This window comes from Callorhinus ursinus, unplaced genomic scaffold, assembly GCF_003265705.2.
Source record: "Callorhinus ursinus isolate GAN/ISIS: 27379988/994484 unplaced genomic scaffold, GSC_fseal_2.0 scaffold41, whole genome shotgun sequence".
In the NCBI taxonomy this organism is placed as follows: Eukaryota; Metazoa; Chordata; class Mammalia; order Carnivora; family Otariidae; genus Callorhinus; species Callorhinus ursinus.
In genome coordinates this window covers 12254271-12271653 of record NW_027397103.1, presented here as the reverse complement: position 1 = coordinate 12271653, position 17383 = coordinate 12254271, and the positions used below count along the sequence as shown (strand labels likewise).

General features: G+C 54.1%; 1 protein-coding gene across 1 annotated transcript in view; it reads right to left on the bottom strand.

Moving 5' to 3' along the window:
• Positions 1 to 3438: 3438 nt before the first annotated feature.
• Positions 3439 to 17383, bottom strand: part of KMT5A (lysine methyltransferase 5A) — a 19425-nt gene continuing 5480 nt past the window's right edge. The window contains exons 2-8 of the mRNA XM_025889620.2: positions 17058 to 17179; positions 15703 to 15859; positions 12624 to 12843; positions 12169 to 12256; positions 7451 to 7510; positions 6048 to 6238; positions 3439 to 5334 (exon numbers count right to left, since the gene is read on the bottom strand). Of these exons, the coding sequence (XP_025745405.1) occupies positions 5124 to 5334; positions 6048 to 6238; positions 7451 to 7510; positions 12169 to 12256; positions 12624 to 12843; positions 15703 to 15859; positions 17058 to 17179 (1049 nt within the window). The 3' untranslated portion in view covers positions 3439 to 5123. The remainder of the gene's footprint in view (positions 5335 to 6047; positions 6239 to 7450; positions 7511 to 12168; positions 12257 to 12623; positions 12844 to 15702; positions 15860 to 17057; positions 17180 to 17383) is intronic.

Below are 17383 nucleotides of genomic sequence, written 5' to 3'. Positions count from 1 at the left end.
GAGAGCATGAGCAGCGGGAGGGGCAGAGGGAGAGGGAGAGAATCTCAAGCAGACTCCCCACTGAGTGTGGAGCCTGATGCGGGGCTCGATCCCACAACCCTGAGATCATGACCCGAGCCAAAATCAAGAGTCAGATGCTTAACCAACTGAGCCACCCAGGTGCCCCTATTATTAGTTCCCAACTAACCAAAGCATCTTTTTTTTTTTTTTTAAGATTTATTTCTTTCTTTTAGAGAGGGAGAGAGGAAGACAGAGAAAGAGCGAGCATGGTGGGGAGGGGCAGAGGGAGAGGGAGAGAATCTTAAGCAGACTCTGCACTGAGTGTGGACCCTGACACGGGGCTTGATCCAATGACCCGGTGATCATGACCTGAGCCGGAACCATGAGTCGGACGCTCAGCTGACTGCACCACCCAGGTGCCCCCCAAATAACCAAAGCATCTTGAGAAAGAAGAACAAAGCTGGAGGTATCACAATCCTAGATTTCAAGATATAACACCAAGCTAGAGTAATCAAAGCAGTCTGGTACCGGCACAAAAACAGACACATAGATCAACAGAACAGAGAACACAGAAATAAACCCACATTTATATGGTCAATTGGTCTATGACAAAGGAGGCAAGAATATACAATTGGAAAAAGTCTTTTCAACAAACGGTGCTGGGAAAACGGAACAAATTATAACATTAAGATGCTACCGATTTTAAGGCTCATCCTGATTTCAAAGATGTTAAAATGTGGGGGGCGGGAATGCGTTTAGGATTCAATGAAATACAGTCTATAGAGAACAGATGGCTGCACTTTGCAAAGAAACTAATGGGCCTGCTGAACATATCCTGTGAGCTGGTCGCGCTAGTGACCAACCCTGGCTTGCTGAATGTTCTGCCTGCTGTACGGACCTCGCTTATTCCCGTAACAACTCAGGGAGCTGGGGACCAGCACTAACCCGCCAGTGCACAGATTCGGAAAGTGAAACTCCAAAAGATGAAAGTACACGAGGTCACAGAGCTAGGAAGTGGCTGCCCAAGATGCACGTGCGGGCCTGATTCTAAGGCCTGGGTTCCTACCTGCAACGTGCAACGTGCCCTTCTTCTCCAAAAAGCACTCATGTTGATAATGAAGGTGTGTCTCCCTACACCACTTGGAGGACTTTTTGCCCACTGCCTCACCGTACCTCTGTGGGATGGGTGTCATCATTCCCGTGGTGCACCCAAGGTGACAGCACAGTGGGGCTGAGGAATTCATCCAGGGTCCAAGCTCCAAAGTGGTAGAAGTCGGACCCGAACCCAGAGGTAAACTCCACAACCCAGGCTTCACCCACTCTGCCTCCTGAGAAATGCTGGCCCCACTCAGGCTGGTCCAGAATGCCATCTTGGCAGAGCCTTTGATCAGGGGCTCCTGATTTCTAACCCCAGATGATGCTGTCATCCTCATGGGGTGCTCCCCTCTTCACAGGGGCAGGGAGGAGAAAGCTTTCTGTGCCTTGGAGGTGACAGCCGGCTGGGAAAACGGATCTATGCCTCCTGCCTTCAGAACCCCCACGCAGAGGCTGGGCAGGCTGCACACAGGGGCAGTGAGACCACAGAACAGAGAAAGAAAGAGAGAGAGAAAGAGAGAGAGAGGGGGGGGGGGGGGGGGGGGGGGGGGGGAGCACTCTGTCTTTTCCAGGAGTGCAGAGCAGACTCAGCTCCTGGGAATGACATGGAAAGTCCACCCTCCAAGGCAACAGCCTTACATCCTAGAGTCCCAACGATGGCAGCCCACTTCCCTACACCTGAGCCATTCTTGCTTCGGTTTCCGTCTCCTTGTCTCCAGGCTGTAGGACAACCAGAAAGTCTAGAAGCAGACAGATTGTGTGTTGCTGTCTGTAAGCCATTTATACATATTACCTGCATTTCCAGACCCGGGGGTCCCCCTGTATAAATGCTCAGCTGCCTCTTTCTCCCTCGTGGAGGTAGAGAAGGCAAGAAAACCCACTCCGAGAGAAATGTCAAGTTAAAACAGCCCTGGTTCCTGTGTATCCTGGGGGGAAACTTAAAAAAGAAAAAAAAAGACAGTAAAGAATGCTCAGATTTTAGCAACTCTTGGTCAAATCAGACACTGGGGTGTGGGAGTTCCACAAGGTAATCCCGGGAGCATTTCTCCTGGAGCTGGGGCCCGGTGTGACCACGGAAAACTGCTAGAACTGCTCCCACACTGCGGGCTTCCTTCGCCAAACCCAGCACCAGGAGGAACCACCTGAGAAGTGGGTCTCCAAGCCAGGTTTCACAAGGCACAAGAAGTGGTTGCTGTAGAAATCATCTTTTAAAAATGAACAAGTAAATACAGCAACTAAGTATCAGAGCTCAGAGGCTCTTAGCTATTAGTCCCCGGCACTTGCAAACAGTGAATGGTAGAAACAACGCAAAGTTTCTTTTCCTTTTTTTTTCTTTCTCTTTCTTTCTTTTTTCTCTCTCCTTCCTTTCTAGATTTTATTTGAGAGAGAGAGAGAGAGCACACAAGCAGGGGGAGAGGGAGGGACAGAGGGAGAAGCAGACTCCCCACTGAGCAGGGACCCTGAGATCAAGACCTGAGCCAAAGGCAGATGCTTAACGGACGGAGCCACCCAAGCGAAAAAAGCCAGGTTTCAATCCTAACAGCAAACATGGATGACTAAGGGGTATCTAGGTGCAAGGCAGTGCTCCACATGCTTTCCCCGCACGAACTCCTGTAACGCAACCACCTGCGTGCGCACACCAGCACTGCTCCATGTTGCCGAGGAGGGAGGTGGTGCACACAGAGCTGTCACCCGCCCAAGGTCACACAGCTGGCTGTTCCAGGGCCGAGTGCACTGTGTTCCCTCCAAGGTGCAGATGTAGTCATCCATGACAGCTGAATCCTCTGGACACCCCTGCACGTCAGCAGGGCAGAGGCTGTTCCCGTGTGATGGTCAAGCTTCAGAAAAGGAAAGGGATTTGTGCAAGGTGACAGGCTGGCCAACACAGCTGCTCCTCGTGCCAGATCTTCTGCTTGTCAACCAAGGACTCTATCTGCCTCCAGTGCAGGTGGCTGGTGAGGACAGAGATCTGCGACTGATAGGAGGGGCTTCCCGCCAAGACAGGGCGCAGATGATGCCAGGTGTTGTTCTCAGGGAGGATTCACACGCGTTAATTTTTAATCTTCTCTGGCACCTATGACCCCCACTGTACAATGAACAGACTGTCCCCCTAGGAAGACATTCACCAAAACAGACACTCTATAACCCTTTTTTTAAAAAAGATTTTATTTTTAAGTAATCTCTGCACCCAACATGGGGCTTGAACCCACGACCCCGAGGTCGAGAGTTGCACGCTCCACTGACTGAGCCAGCGGGTACCCCTGCTGTGTAACCCTTTTGTAAAATGAAGCAGAAAATTCCAATCCTCTCTGCCATGTAAAAAACAGACACACAGGTGGCCTCGCCTGGCAATAAATATTTTAATTTTTGTTTCATTTTTATGATGACAAATAATTTTCAAGTTATTTCCTTTTTTTTTTTAAATACAAAGCTAAACCACAAACAGGTACAACCAAGACATTTTATCTCACATTTACACACTCTGTCGGATCCTCCTCCAATTCTCTGACCACTGACCAGGCAAGTGTGGGGTGGGGGGAGGGGGGAAGACTTTCTCAGGTAGCACCGTGGTGAGGCCGGGGGGGGGGGGGGGGGGGGGGGGCAAGATTGGGGACAGGGACGCATACCTGTCTCCATTCACATTTACCTGGGACCAGGGGAGGCCGGGAGACCCCAGGTCATGGATCCAGAGCCATGGCTCCCTGGACTGCAGGTTAACAGAGTGAGAATAGGTCCCCTTTCAAGAGGGAGGAAGCTACCTACTCCTCCTGCATCACAGTCAAGGTGAAAACTTTACCCTTAGCCTTGATCCCTGGGCTGCTGGGCCTGCCCGCTCCACTGGTGCACCAGCGGCTGGGGTAGGGGCCCTGCATTTCAGGGTCTGTGGGTTCCCCCTTCGGTTCATGGCTGCATCTTCATTTTTGCAGGAAGGACACCAGGTGGTCTGACAAACAGAAAGCCTGACAGCAGGTCTGGAACTTTCAACCCATTGGAATTGGGTCAGGGTGGGGGGAGGGGGGTGATGGGTAAGTAATTTCTGGTCCCGCTACAAAACTTTTATTTTTGATTAGAATAGAGTACCATCTCAAATCTCTTCTACAAAAACAAAAACCAAACCAAAACAAAACAACAAAAAAAAGAAAGAAGAAAAAAAAAAAACGCAGCCACTTCACTCACTTCAAGACCTATATACATGTTAAGTTGTTTTCTGTGGTTTTTTCTTTTTTTTTTTTTTGTCTTTTTAAAATTTTTTAATTTTTATTATTTTTTTAAAATAAATTCAGTGTTCACATTTCTATAAAGAATTAACCCAGTTTTGGGAAACCCTGCCCCGGCAGGGCGAGCAAGCAATGCTTTTCCCTGCCCACATCTACTCTGATTACCCGCCCTGATGCTTCGAGGTGCCCAGAAAAGCGGCAGCCTGTGGAAGAGTAAACCGAGGCCCAGCCCGCGCCCGGGGGCCACTGGGTCAGTAAGCTTTCAAGAAAGCAAAGGGGAAGACTAGCTTACTGCGAAACCTTTTTAAAAAATATTCATACACTTCCATGTGCGCCTGTCCAGACGTCAGGAAAACAAGAGCTTGGGAACACCCCGGCCGGGCCTCGGGAGTCGCCTGCGCGGGGCGGCCGGCGGGGGTGTGGGGAGGAGAGTCCTGGCTCTTCGGCGGGAGGCGGGAGTCACCCGGCTTCCTAGTTCATGTTCACTCTTTCCTCTAAAACCTGTGCTGCGTCCTTGACTGCATGCACGGGAAGCACAAACGTGTGACTTGTATGCAAAAAAGGTACAAAACAACTAGAATATAAAAGTTTTGGTAATATAAGGCCATCTGTTCCAGTCCACCTTGGAAACCTGTAACAGATATTTAAATACTACAGTGAAAAGGCATCTTAATATACTTTTTAAAAACATCTGAAGTAATCTGCTAAGATTAAGTGTGTAAAAAAAAAAAAAAAAACAAACCAAAAACTCAATTCCCTTTGAGGGCACTTTGTCCATGGAAGAAGGGAGGGGCGGGGAGGGCGGGGAGGTTAATGCTTCAGCCAGGGGTGCGCTTCGATGGAGGCGCGGCTGCGGTCCCCGTAGTCGTACAGGAGCTCCTCCCCGGCCTTGATGTCGCGGGAGGCGATGAGGATGAGGTGAGGCACGCCGTCAATGTCGTGCAGTTTGGTTTGGCAGTTTCCACATTTACTGTGATTGATCAGTCGTCCCAGGCGATTTGTCTCTCTAGTTGCATCCACACTGGCGGGAGGGAGGGCGACAGAGGATTACACTGACAAAGAGACTTTTGATCCCAGTCACGGCCAGCTCTCGACTCTGCTGCGATGCCGATTTATGGCCGCGTTTTGGGGAAAGCAGTTCAAATCAAAAAACCATCTTTAAGAGCCCAGGGAGGCACTGGGTGGGAGGAGGCAGGAATGCAAACGGCTCTTTGTGGGGGCCCGTGGGGCAAGTGCATAACGGATAAATGAGTAAAATCAACTCTGCTGGTAGCGGGGGAAGCTGCGCGTGAGGAGGCAGGGCGCTTCGGGAACTCTCTGTACCTCCTGCTCCATTTTACTGGGGACCTAAAACCGCTCAGAAAAATAGAGCCTAATAAAAAAAAAAAAAAAAAAAAAAACCACCCAATCGAGTGCACTGGCCATATGGGGAAAGGAGCAGCCAGCGATTTCTAGAGCTGCTCTGGCCGCCCGCCACGAGAGGGAGCGGCCTGGTGAGCCTCGGAGCAGGCTGTCCCCGACGAGCCCGCTTCTGCTTCTCGTCTGGTCAGACGGCAGCCAGAACAGCTCCAACCCCACACGGTAAAATGGCAAGTAGGGGAGAGCTGCTTCACGGCTTTGGAAAAAAACGTAGCAAGAGTGAAACCAGAAGCAGGATGCCCTCGTGGCTCCCGGCCCTGAGGCCTGTCCTCTGCCAGGGCACGGAAAAGCCACCTGAAGCTCCAGCAGACTTACCAGTAGGTTTTGCTCAGATACTGAAAATAGTACATGTAGCAGCCCGTCGAGGGGTCCTGTGCATACAGAGCCTCCCGCTTCTTGGCGTCGGTGATCTCGATGAGGTCCCCGTGGTACTCGACCACAAACTCGCCCCGGGAGAACTGCTTGGTGGCGATCACACCCCTGCCCTTGCCGTCGATGAGGTCAATCTGTTGGGAGGTGAGGAGAAGCGCTGCTTCCTGACCCCGCGCGGGGCCGGCGGCCCGGGCCTGCCCCACCTTCTGTTAGCAGCTTTGCTGAGGTGTATGCCCGAGATGCCGCACACTACGGACACAGCACGACGGGTAGTATGAACCGTATACAGCTGTGCAACCGTCGCCACAACCCATCACCCCACAAACGGCCCCTGTGCTCTTTGCAAAGCACTGTTACATCTGAGCCTCCGGGGAGATCTGCCGGGTGGGTGTTGCCCCATTTTGTAGAGGAGGGAACGGAGGCTCAGAGAGGCAGAACCACGTCCAAAGCCATGTGGCGGAGAAGTGATAAAGCCCGACTCACAGCCACACACGTGGCCTCTTCTGGGGAGTAGTAGGGCCCCGTGTTTCAAGTGTCTCCTTTTTCTGGAATTTACCCTCCCACGCTTCTCCTCACTGTTATAAATGGGGTTGCAAGGTGACTGCTCGCGGGGCCCAGACTTGAGTTCGGGTCCTCCTGGATGGGTGTGTGGAACTGGAGCTTTTTTCTGACCCCGGAGTCCAGCCCAGACCCACCTGGTGGCCACTGTAGGGCTCTGCCCCTCTCGTCCACCCAGTGTTCGCAATACACGAGAAGAAAAGGAAATTTCTCGGGCCCTGTCGTTTCCCAGGAAAACAGAATTCAGGAAAAATGTTTGCCCAGGCCTCATGCTAAATGAAAGCCAGGTACGACAGGCCATCTACTCTGTGACTCCATTCATATGACACATCCAAAACGGGCAAATCCACAGACACAGAGCTGGGGCTGGGGGAGAGGGGAGTGATGGCTACTGGGTGCAGGGTTTCCATTTGGGAGGATGAGAAAGTTCTGGAACTAGACAGGGATGACAGTTACACAACACTGTGAATGTACTTAATGACACGGAATTGTACACTTTAAACGGGTTAAAATGGTATGCTTTATGTTACACATATTTTACCGCAATTTTAAAAAGTTTTCTCAGGATAACGTTTCCCATGTAAAGACCATTAATGTTTCCTTCCCGAGACGTTCCCTGGGCAGATTTAGTATCTGGCCCCTTGACAACCTGAGTCTGACTAGTCGCAGTGACCGTTACAGGGTTAGGGCAGCCCGCCGGCCCCTGGGAGCTGAGGAGCAGGTGGGGGGGTGGGGGGGGTGCACCTTCCAGCCTCAGCCTCCGAGCAGCAGACCCTGCTGCCCCTTACCTTCATTCCTTCTTCCTTCCCACTTTCAATCAGCTCGTCTATTCTCTTCCTTTCTTCAGACTGGGTTGGGGGAAGAGAAACAAGCAGCACCTCAGCATTCCCTCCTGGGCCACTCCGGGCAGCCTGGGCCAGCCGCAGGTCACTCACGGCTGGCCTCCGTGACGTCGGTCCCCAAAGACGCCCACACCCCACACCCCCATCCGTTTCTCACTGCCCGTCTGTGTGGACAGTTTGCCACCTGGGGCTCAAATGGACCAGGAGGGACACAGTGGTGGCCCGACTGCAGAACTGGGTTTGGGGGCTGGGTTCTATTTGGCATGCGCAGTGTTTTTTAAACCATCTAAATTGCCAACATGAAAAAATCAGGACTCGACTTCATATAAAATCGGCTAGGGCAGACGAGAGGCTGTGCCTTTCGAAGGGGCAGGTGTATGTCACGTCCCTTCTGATGGCCCCTGTAGGCACCCTGGTTCAGGAACTTTGACCTGGGTCTCCACGAAGCCACTGCCATGGATGAGAACATGGCCTCCCAGCCCCAAGAGGCAGTACCACCCTGAACAAAGAAGTCAGACAGGAGTAGACACTCCTGGCCTCACCGGCTGCTTAGGGCCACCACCTCCCTCCCAGATCCAAGTCCCGTGCTCTGTCTGCGCCTGGGACTGCGGGAAGGCACGGGCAGCCCAACAGAGACCACCAGAAGCCCAGGCCCTCCACTGGCTGCCATGGCTGGGCTCACAGGCAAGGCCCCCACCCAGCGCTGAGCACAGACCTGGCCGGGCCAGTGGACCCCACCCGCAGCGCACATGGACTCGGTCCCTCTCCATGTGGATGTAGTGAATGCCTGTGGCATGACGGGGAGACCTGGTCTCTGTAGGTTTACAGACACCGTGCAAGAGCCACACCAGACACCCCTGCATCCAGCCCACGCCCCAGCTCTTTCACAGTCGCCTCTCCGAGCTCCTGGCGTCCGCCCTGACCACCCCCTTCACTCTACTCCCCGCACAGCAGCCAGAGGGGTCTTGTGAAAAGCTGCGTAAGGGGTGCCTGGGCAGCCCAGTCGGTTAAGCGTCCGACTCTTGGTTTCGGCTCAGGTCATGATCTCTTGGGGTCATGGGATCGAGCCCCACCATCAGTCTCTGGGCTCTGCAGGGAGTCTGCTTGAAATTCTCTCTCTTCCCTTCCTGCCCCCCCACTCTCACTTGCTCTCTCTTCCTCTCTCAAATAAATCTTTAAAAAATAAATAAAAAATGGGACGCCTGGGTGGCTCAGTCGTTAAGCGTCTGCCTTCAGCTCAGGTCATGATCCCAGGGTCCTGGGATCGAGCCCTGCGTCAGGCTCCCTGCTCCCTCTGTCCCTTCCCCCCACTCGTGTGCTCTCTCGTTCTCAAATAAAAAATAAAATAAAATAAAATAAAAATGTACATAAGATCATGTCATTTCCCTGCTTAAAGCCTTCCAAAAAGTTTACTGAATAGTAATGGGTCAATGTTGGTTCATTGTGACAAATGTACCAGGACAGTGTATGTAAGGTGTTAATGATGGAGAAACTGAGTAAATGGTCTATGGGAGTACTCTGTACTATCTTTGCAACTCCTCTATAAATCTAAAATTATTCCAAAATAAAAAGTTTATTTAAAGAGAAGCAAAAGCTTGGGGCGCCTGGGTGGTGCAGTGTGTTTAGTGTCCAACTCCTGGTTTTGGCTCAGGTCATGATCTCAGGGTTGTGAGACTGAGCCCCTCACTGGGCTCTGCACTCAGTGGGACTCTGCCTGAGACTCTCTCTCTCCCTTTCTGTCCCTCCCCCTCTCAAATGAATAAATAAATCTTAAAAAAAAAAAGAGAGAGAGAGAGAAGCCAAAGCTTTTCCATACCTTCCCACTGCTTCGGGGATAAAAATTCACTTTTCCGATGGCCTGTAAGGCTCTGCAGGGTCCCAGCCCCGCCTCAGCTGCCACCTTCACCCCTTCTCCCACATTCTGGCCACACTGATGACTCTCTTAGAGGGCCAGGCTTGTTCCTGCCTCGGGGCCTTTGCACGTGCTCTTCCCCCTGCCTGGAACACCCTTTCCCCAATCCATTCACCTGGCTTGTGTCCTCCCTTCCTTCTAAGCTCTGCTCAAAAGGCACCTCCCTCGGTGAAATTTCCCTGACTACTGTGGCTAAAGTAGCCTTAGCCTCACTGTGCTTTCAAACTACTGTTTTATTAAATTAATGTCAAAGGACTATCTGAAATTATCTTGTTCTTTGGTTGTGTTTTTTTTTAAGTTGTTAATCACTCTCCACTTGAATATAAGCTCCCTGATGATAGGAGATCTTGTATGCCATGGGATATCCTGGCCGAGAACAGTGCCTGGCACAAAGTAAGCCCTCAAGCAACGGCAACATTAACACATACACATCACGCGCACACAACCACCTTGCTGAAAATTAGTGTGCAGAGAAGATCAGACCAGGGAGAAATGCAGTGAGCTCTGTAACCAGGAGTGATGGTGGGCTAGGCACCTGGGGACTTTCCTGCCAGGACTGAATGAGCCAAGAGGAGCTGAGCTGGGGGGGAAGCTGGGCGCAGGCTAGATGCCCTGAATGCAGAGCTGCAGTCTGAGTTTCGTTCTGGAGGCTCAGTGCTTGGAGGCATGCACCAACCAGCTCCAGGCTTCCGAAGAGAATTCAGGCAGGCAGCAGCCTGGGCGGGGTGGGGGGTGGGGGGTGGGGGTGGGGAAGGGGTGCTGGAGGCAGACTGAGTGGGTAAGCAAGGTCTGAATTAGGTCGAGGCTGCTCTGCACATCAGGCCCAGGGCGGGGCTGGGGAGGAAGAAGCCTGGGCACTGCCCCAGTGTAGGCTGTCACCCCACCCACAAGCAGGCCAGCCAGCTAAGGGGCCCCCGCAGCGAAACGAGGGGTTCAGGGTATCTCTCCAAGGCCCATTGTCCACCCTCTTCCCTGGCCCTGGCCCTGCCCGCTCTGCCTTCAAACTCAATTAAGTATCCGCAAAGGTTTTAATTTTAGTTTCTTCTCTGGCTACCCCCAGCACCCTCTTATGCCCCTTGTGCCTGGGCCGTGGTTTCTGGGACCTCAAAGAGCAGACAGGTCAGGACTGACCTCACCCCTCAGATGAGGCCCAGCTGCCCTACCCTCGAGCTTTACCTGTGCCATCAAGAGAAGACACCGCCCTGGCCAACCACAGTCTCACCACCTCAGCCAACAGCCGCCTTACTACCAGGCCAGCAACCCCCTGGCCCTGGAGTTCACTCAGCGGAGCCAACCCAAACAAGGGGAGCACAGCACGGCTCTCCTCGCCATTGGCTCTTTGGTGACACGGCGAGCTTACTAGCTGCAGACCAAGCTTCAGAGAAGTGAGTGTCTGTTCCCTTCTGCTCATCTGCCGCGACATTTTGCAGACCTGCGTCACGTCCCTCCTCCAGCCAGAAAAGCCCTTTTTTATTAAAAAAGCAAACTCAGCTGCCCCTGCTCTGCAGCCCGTGGCAGGCCTCGGCGAACCCCCAGCGCTCCCTGTGTGGGCACCACAGCCCCGACCACGGCTGGGAGGTGTTTTGGGTTCTGGGGCCTGGCACCACCTCGCCCTCTGCAGTGCTGCCTGTAAGAGTGACCTAGCACAGTCTCCCACTGCAGGCAAACATTTTATAACAGCTTGTTCTTGGCTCAAAGACATTGCCTTTCTAAAGAAATAAAACCGAAGCTTCTTCTCTCTGCGGGGCGGGGATGGACCCCTTCCCTCATTTATTTTAAAGGAAGCCTCATCAATTCACATAAGCAGAGGAAGAGAATGCTCAATTGCCCTATCTACATCTACAGTTTTAACCCACAAAATGCGGAAGGAGTCTAGTTCAGGTTGAAAAGCTAAAACCAACAAGGCCTCAGGGAGGAGGCCGGGGGCGGGCGGTGAGCACAGACCTTCCCCGCCTCTCTGTGGGGGCGGCGATCCGAGCTCTGCTCCTGCCCCCGGGGCGGCTCTGAGGCTGCGGGCGGGTGGGCGGCCGCAGGGCACACGGCGCCTGCGGTCTATCTCCTCAAACGGAAAGGCGGCACCTCACCGCGCCGAACACTGATCTGCTGCTGCCGGACTGCTGACCGCGGAGCTGCCCGGCGCCCTGCAGAGACGGCGGGCCCGGCTTGCTCTGTCCACCTCCTAGGGCCAGAGCCTGAGGGAGCGAGGACAGAGCGCCGCAGGAAGTGACAATGATGGGGAAGCAACGGCGGCAGTGGTAAGAACTGGCCAGTGCTTCCCGCGTGCCAGGCCCAGTGCCCAGCGCTCCTCGTGCACCAGCTCACCGAGTCCTCCCAGCTACAACCCTACAAGCTACTGCTTTATTGTCCCGTCGGACACACAGGGCGACCGAGGCACAGAGCAGATGCGTGACTGGCCCGAGTTGTACAACCGTGAGTGGCTTCCAAGCCGCTGCTCCGTGCCCCCTTGAGAGGCGACACGGGAGTGCGTGACGAGCAGACGGACAAGCCTCGCAGTGAACACGCGGCCCTCCTGAGGCCGCAGGCTCTCACTGCCCTGCCCACACCCTGGAAAAGACGCTGTTGCCGGACCGCTGGACGCGCCACGCCATGCGCCTTCACGGAGGTGCCATACCGAGCCTTGCGGCGACCCCAAATGTCAGGATGACACCCGCTAGGCCACGGCTGCCGCACAGAAGGCGCCCGCCCTGCCCCGCCGCCCCCGCGAGCCCGGAGGGAAGCCGCGGAGCTCTACCTGCAGCTCGGCTTTGCTCTTCCGGGAGCTCCTGCGCACCGGGTAGAAATCCGTGAGTTTGCGGTTCTGCTGTGTCTTCCCTTGAGCTCTGGGGTGGGAAGGGTAGGGGAGAGAACGAGGGTGAGCACTGAAGACGCACTCAGCCAGGAGGCACACCACTCCTCAGCGATGACGTCACTTCCACACCTCTGTCCACTGGGACCTGCGGTCACGTAGGCTCACCTGCCCAAGGGGGCGTCGGAGTGTCAAAAGACAGGCTGCCTCCTCTCGGTGGGGGTGGGGGGGGGCTCCTGAGCTCTGGACTCAGGCCAGACTGACATGCGGACGAGTAACGGGGTCCCCGGCAGTGACGCACAGCAGCTGAGCCCCAGTGACACAGACGCCGGGCGGGGGCCCTGCTCCCCCTGGCCAGCACGCTGCGCCCTGGCAGGGGACGGGCTCTGGAAGGCACTTACTTTTTCCGAGGGGCCTGTTTGCCCTTGACGGGCTTTCTCAGGGCTGGCCTGGCCACGGCGGCGGTGGCAGGGTCACAAGACGAGGTCGGAGTTTTCGGAGGTTCTGCTGCTTCAGATTTTTGGTTTGGAAAAGGTGCCAGGGGACCTCTCCTGGCGTCTTTGAGCTTCTGTTCCTCGGACTTCAGGGTGCTCCGTACCGCGTTCCCACTGTTTCTCTTCTCTGCAGGCAGAGCGTGGGGAAAGACAGAGGGTTAGACTCCACTCTCCGTGTCCCAATCTCTAGACCCTCAGCTGCATCCTAAGACAGGCCTTCAGAGGAGAGAGGATCCTGGATGTGCCAGGCGCAGTGCCCCCCGCCTGTGAGACCCCGTGTCTACCAGCGGCTTTCGGGGGAGAAGCACGTAGCTTTACTTTCAGACCCACACGCTGGGCAGAGCTGTTCGTCTGCATCTTTTTTATTTTTTTTTTCCTTAGCTTTACTGAAGTATCGCTGACAAATAAATAGTAAGATATTTGCAGTGTACTTCCTGATGAGTGGATAGACATGGTGGAAGGACCGCTCCCATCTAGTCTGTGAACGTTTCTGATCTCCTGCAGACCCCAGGAGAAAAGCTAAATTCCCAGAGTGGGCCAGCGTTGATGGACAGGAATAAGGTAATAAAGCAGAACTTCTTTCCCAGCAAAGACCTCTTCCCCAAGAGCCACCTGGCATGCTTCATTTCAGACTCTTAAGAAAAAAACCTTTCCTCTTCTAACGGGGCCAAAGCCCTACGTTCACGGTGGTTCTCAGCACAGTGACTTGACACTGGTCAGTGCGGCGCCAGGAGGGACGGCGAAAAGGACTCGTTACTAAAAATAGTTGTGAAGCACCAGTGTGGGTGAATGATTCACTTTTTAAAAAAACAACTTACTTAAAAAAAATAAAACACAATAAGTAAATGATACGTAGCTGGTAGGAACGTAAAATGGCGCAGTCACTTTCAAAAAGAGTCTGGCAGTTGTTCAAAAGTTCAACATGGAGTTACCATATGACCCAGCAATTCCACGCCTAGGCGGCTGCGAAGACAATTAAAAACATATGTCCGCACAAAAAAACCTGTATGTGAATGTTTGTGGCAGCTTATTCACAATAGCCAAAGAGGAGAAACCACCCAAATGTCCATCCACTGATGACTGGGTGAGTACACTGGGGTCCATCGATGTGACGGAATATTATTCAGCCACAGAAAGGAGCGAAGTCCTTTCGCCCTTGAAAACGTGATGCTGAGTGGAAGAAGCCAGACACCCAAGGCTACAGATCCTGCGTGATTCCATTTACTTATGTCCAGAACCAGCAAATCCACAGGGATAGAAAGTAGATCAGTGGTTGCCAGGGGCTGGGGGAGAGGGAGTCTGAGGAGAGACTAATGGGCACAAGGCTTCTTTTGTGGGGCGAGCAAATGTTCTGGTACCAGACAGTTGGTCACGGTTGCGCCTATCTCTGAAGAGACTAAAAACCACTGCGTCGTACGCTTTAAAATGGCGACCACTATGATATGTGAGCTCAATAAATAAGCTAAAAAGAAAACTAAATACATCCAAATCCACCCAGGCCATTCTCACTGCCTTACATGCCTTAAGTGGAACCAGAGGGAGTTAAGTCCAACACATCATCCATAAAAACCCTAGGAGTGCGTGATGCCCGTGAACATCAGCGACCACGTCAGTCTGAGCAGAAAAAAGGTTGAGAATCAAGGACAAAAGCCTGGCCCTTGGGCTCTCCTCCAAATATATCCGGCCCCAAATCTTAACTATGGCCATTTAGTGACACTGTAAGTCAAATAAGCTAGCTTATGTACCATGCCACCATTTAGGATCATTTACATTCCACCCCACTCCAGGAGGGATGGGAGACTGCCTGACCACCACCTAGGGAGAGCCCCTTCGCCACCCAGTCCCTACGCGGTAGATGCTAGCCTAAGTGCTGCCGATGCAGCGAGGGTCAGGCCAGCACAGGAAGGGTGGCCAGTGTGGAGCACTGTACAAAGCCCTCTGCACCCATGCTTTAACCAATCTTCAGAATAGCCCTGCCAAGTAGAGGAGTTCTCCCTCCCACTTCAAAGATAAAAGAATGAAGGCTCAGAAAAGCGGAGTGACCTACCCCAGCCTCTCCTTGGAAGTGGCAGAGCTTGGATCAGAACCCAAGTCATCTGAAGACTGACTGAAACAGTATCACCCACTGCCCTGGGCGGGGATGGGGATCAAGCCGAGGCCCGGCTCCTACCCCTGGCTCTGGGCTTCCCCACGCCTGGCGCTCAGATCTGGCCCCAAACATTGGCCTCACCATCACTTATGGCACTTTCTGTAAATGAATTACGAGGCTTCCTCGTCCGAAGCTCCTGGCAGCCAGAATTCTGCTTCTTTAAGGCAAGTTTTAATTAGAAGGGAGCTTGGTGAATTGGGGAAAGCTCCTAGTCCCCACTGCAGCTTAAAAAGGGGAAACATGTGGAAGAGAGCAAGATTTCTATGAGGTTTCAGCTTGTTTTGCAGGGCCAAACAGAATTTTCAGTAACTATGTATTTTCTTGTTCAATATTTTAACTCCAAATCTCACTACAGAGTACGCTGCTTCAGAGAACAGCACTGAACACTTGAGTGGAAAGAAACTCAGAAATGAGGTCAAGGCCAGCTCAAAAGAGGGAAGGAAGTCGGTTCCCTACGTTCACACAACACGGTTAGGACTGACAGCAACTGGCCTGTACCGTCCAGACTCGTAACTTCTGTACTTTGGGTACTTGTGAGCCTCTTTATCTGCAGCTCAGGTGTTATTTTTGCAACTTGGCAACACACTCAAGCTTGAAGGACATGCTAACTCTTGTGAAAGCAGGGAAAACCTGTTAGACCGACAGGGCACACACCCCGGGACAGGCCACTCTTTCCCCTGTGTGTTTCTTAGCAGCAAGACAGAACGTGGTTCAAACCCTTGAACTTGGGTTTGAAAAGGCTGGATAAACATTTAATATATGTGCACAATTATGAAGGAGAGGGGCTTCTGCAACCCGACCAGCTGTGGTCAGAACAGGGCCATTTCAGAGCCTTACCTTCTCGTTTCCTGTAGAGTCCGGCTAATGGCTTCCCCTGGCATTTGACTTCGTGATGTGCAACTGAGTTCTCTTCCTGAAGGGGGGAACGCATTCCAGAGCATTTGTTGGGGCTCATGTAGGAATAGATCTTTGATTGCCCGGTAAATACATTCTCCTAAAACGACAAATGCATGTTCTGAAAGAGGCTTGAAGAAAAAGATCTCAGAGCAAATGGCGGAGAAGGGCACTCAGAATAACCAAAACCAAAAACCGACACCATCTCTCAAAAGCAGGCCACCAAGAGTCGCCAGCGCCGGGAGAACAGTGGAAGGTTTAGGATCTCCCAGGTCCGAGTTAGACATTTCCTGAACTCATGTGGTCTCTAATTCTGGTCACTAAGGACACACCTGACCAGCAGGAAGCCAGCTGTATACCAAGGTGTATACCAGAAGCAGACAACCCACCAGTAGCAGACGGGTCAGAATGACCCAGACTGAACAAACTGCAGAATTTGAAGGGCTGGCCTATGTGCAGAAGCTAACTCCCCTGGCAGGAGCTGCAGAAACTCAGCACAGAAACAGGCCTCAGGGAATCTGATTAACCACTTCTCGGCCCTGAAGGCCTCCGGTAGGACTTGTCATTACTGCCCGAGCCTTCAGTGTGCGCAAGCCTGGCCCCTCTCAAATCAACGCAGCCCAGCAGCCTCCCAGGACTGCGGGACTGGACTGCAGTGGTAATTGAGGGGTGGGGTTGGGGGTGGAGAGCTTAATAAAAGCAGAGCCTAGAGCCAGCGCATGCAGGGCGGTCACTCTATTGCAAATGGCATCTTGGCATTAACAGGAGGAGGGTGGGCAGGCGGGTGGGGCGGTACAGGTCACTGCTGGCGTCTCTGGGCGTGGGGCCTCCCTCTCCTCTCTGAGTAAGCATAGAATGGAGGAGGGCTTCCCCAGAAACATTGCTAGGGCCCTTGTGCCCGGTGAACCTTTAAACACCAAGTCAGCGAGACCCGTGACCTCTCTGAGGGTCCCGGGCAGGCCCCAAACACCCTGGGAAGGCAGCCATCGCCGGGGTAGCTGGGTCTCGGGGTGCGGAAATGCCATAAAGGCACAAACTTTTCCGAGGTCAAATATTGCCAGGGTCATGGCGGAGCCAGTGTGGACGCCACTCCCTGGCAGGCAGCTGAAGAGGAAGCTGCCCGAGCCGGGCGCCCCGCCCGCACGCCCGCACCCCCCCGCCCCTGGGCCCAGGGCCGCGGGCGGGGGGTCCCGGGGCGCGCGCACGTGCTCGAGGCGCCGGGCCGGCGGAGGCGGCCGGGCCGCGCGGCCCCTCGGGACGCGCTGAGTGAGTGCGGGGAGGGTGCCTGCTTAGCTTACCCCGTTGGTGCGGGGCCTCCCCGGGCCCCTCCGCTCCACCATCTCCGGGCCCGGGGCCGTCGCTGCCACCGCCGCCGCCGCCGCCGCCGCCTCCACCGCGCGGGGCTTGGACATCTTCCTGCCTGGAGAGGGGGACCCGGGGGAAGCGGGGGAGGGGGCGCTCAGGGCGCGGCGGGGCGGGGAGCGGAGCCGCCCGGGCCGGGCGCCGCGGCGGCGCCTCCCGCCGCAGCCATGTTCCGAGGGCCTGGCGGTGGTGGGCCGCCCGCGCCGCCGGGAGGCAGGAGCCGGCCGGCCGGGCCGGGCCGGGGCCCGGGTCGCCCTCCCGC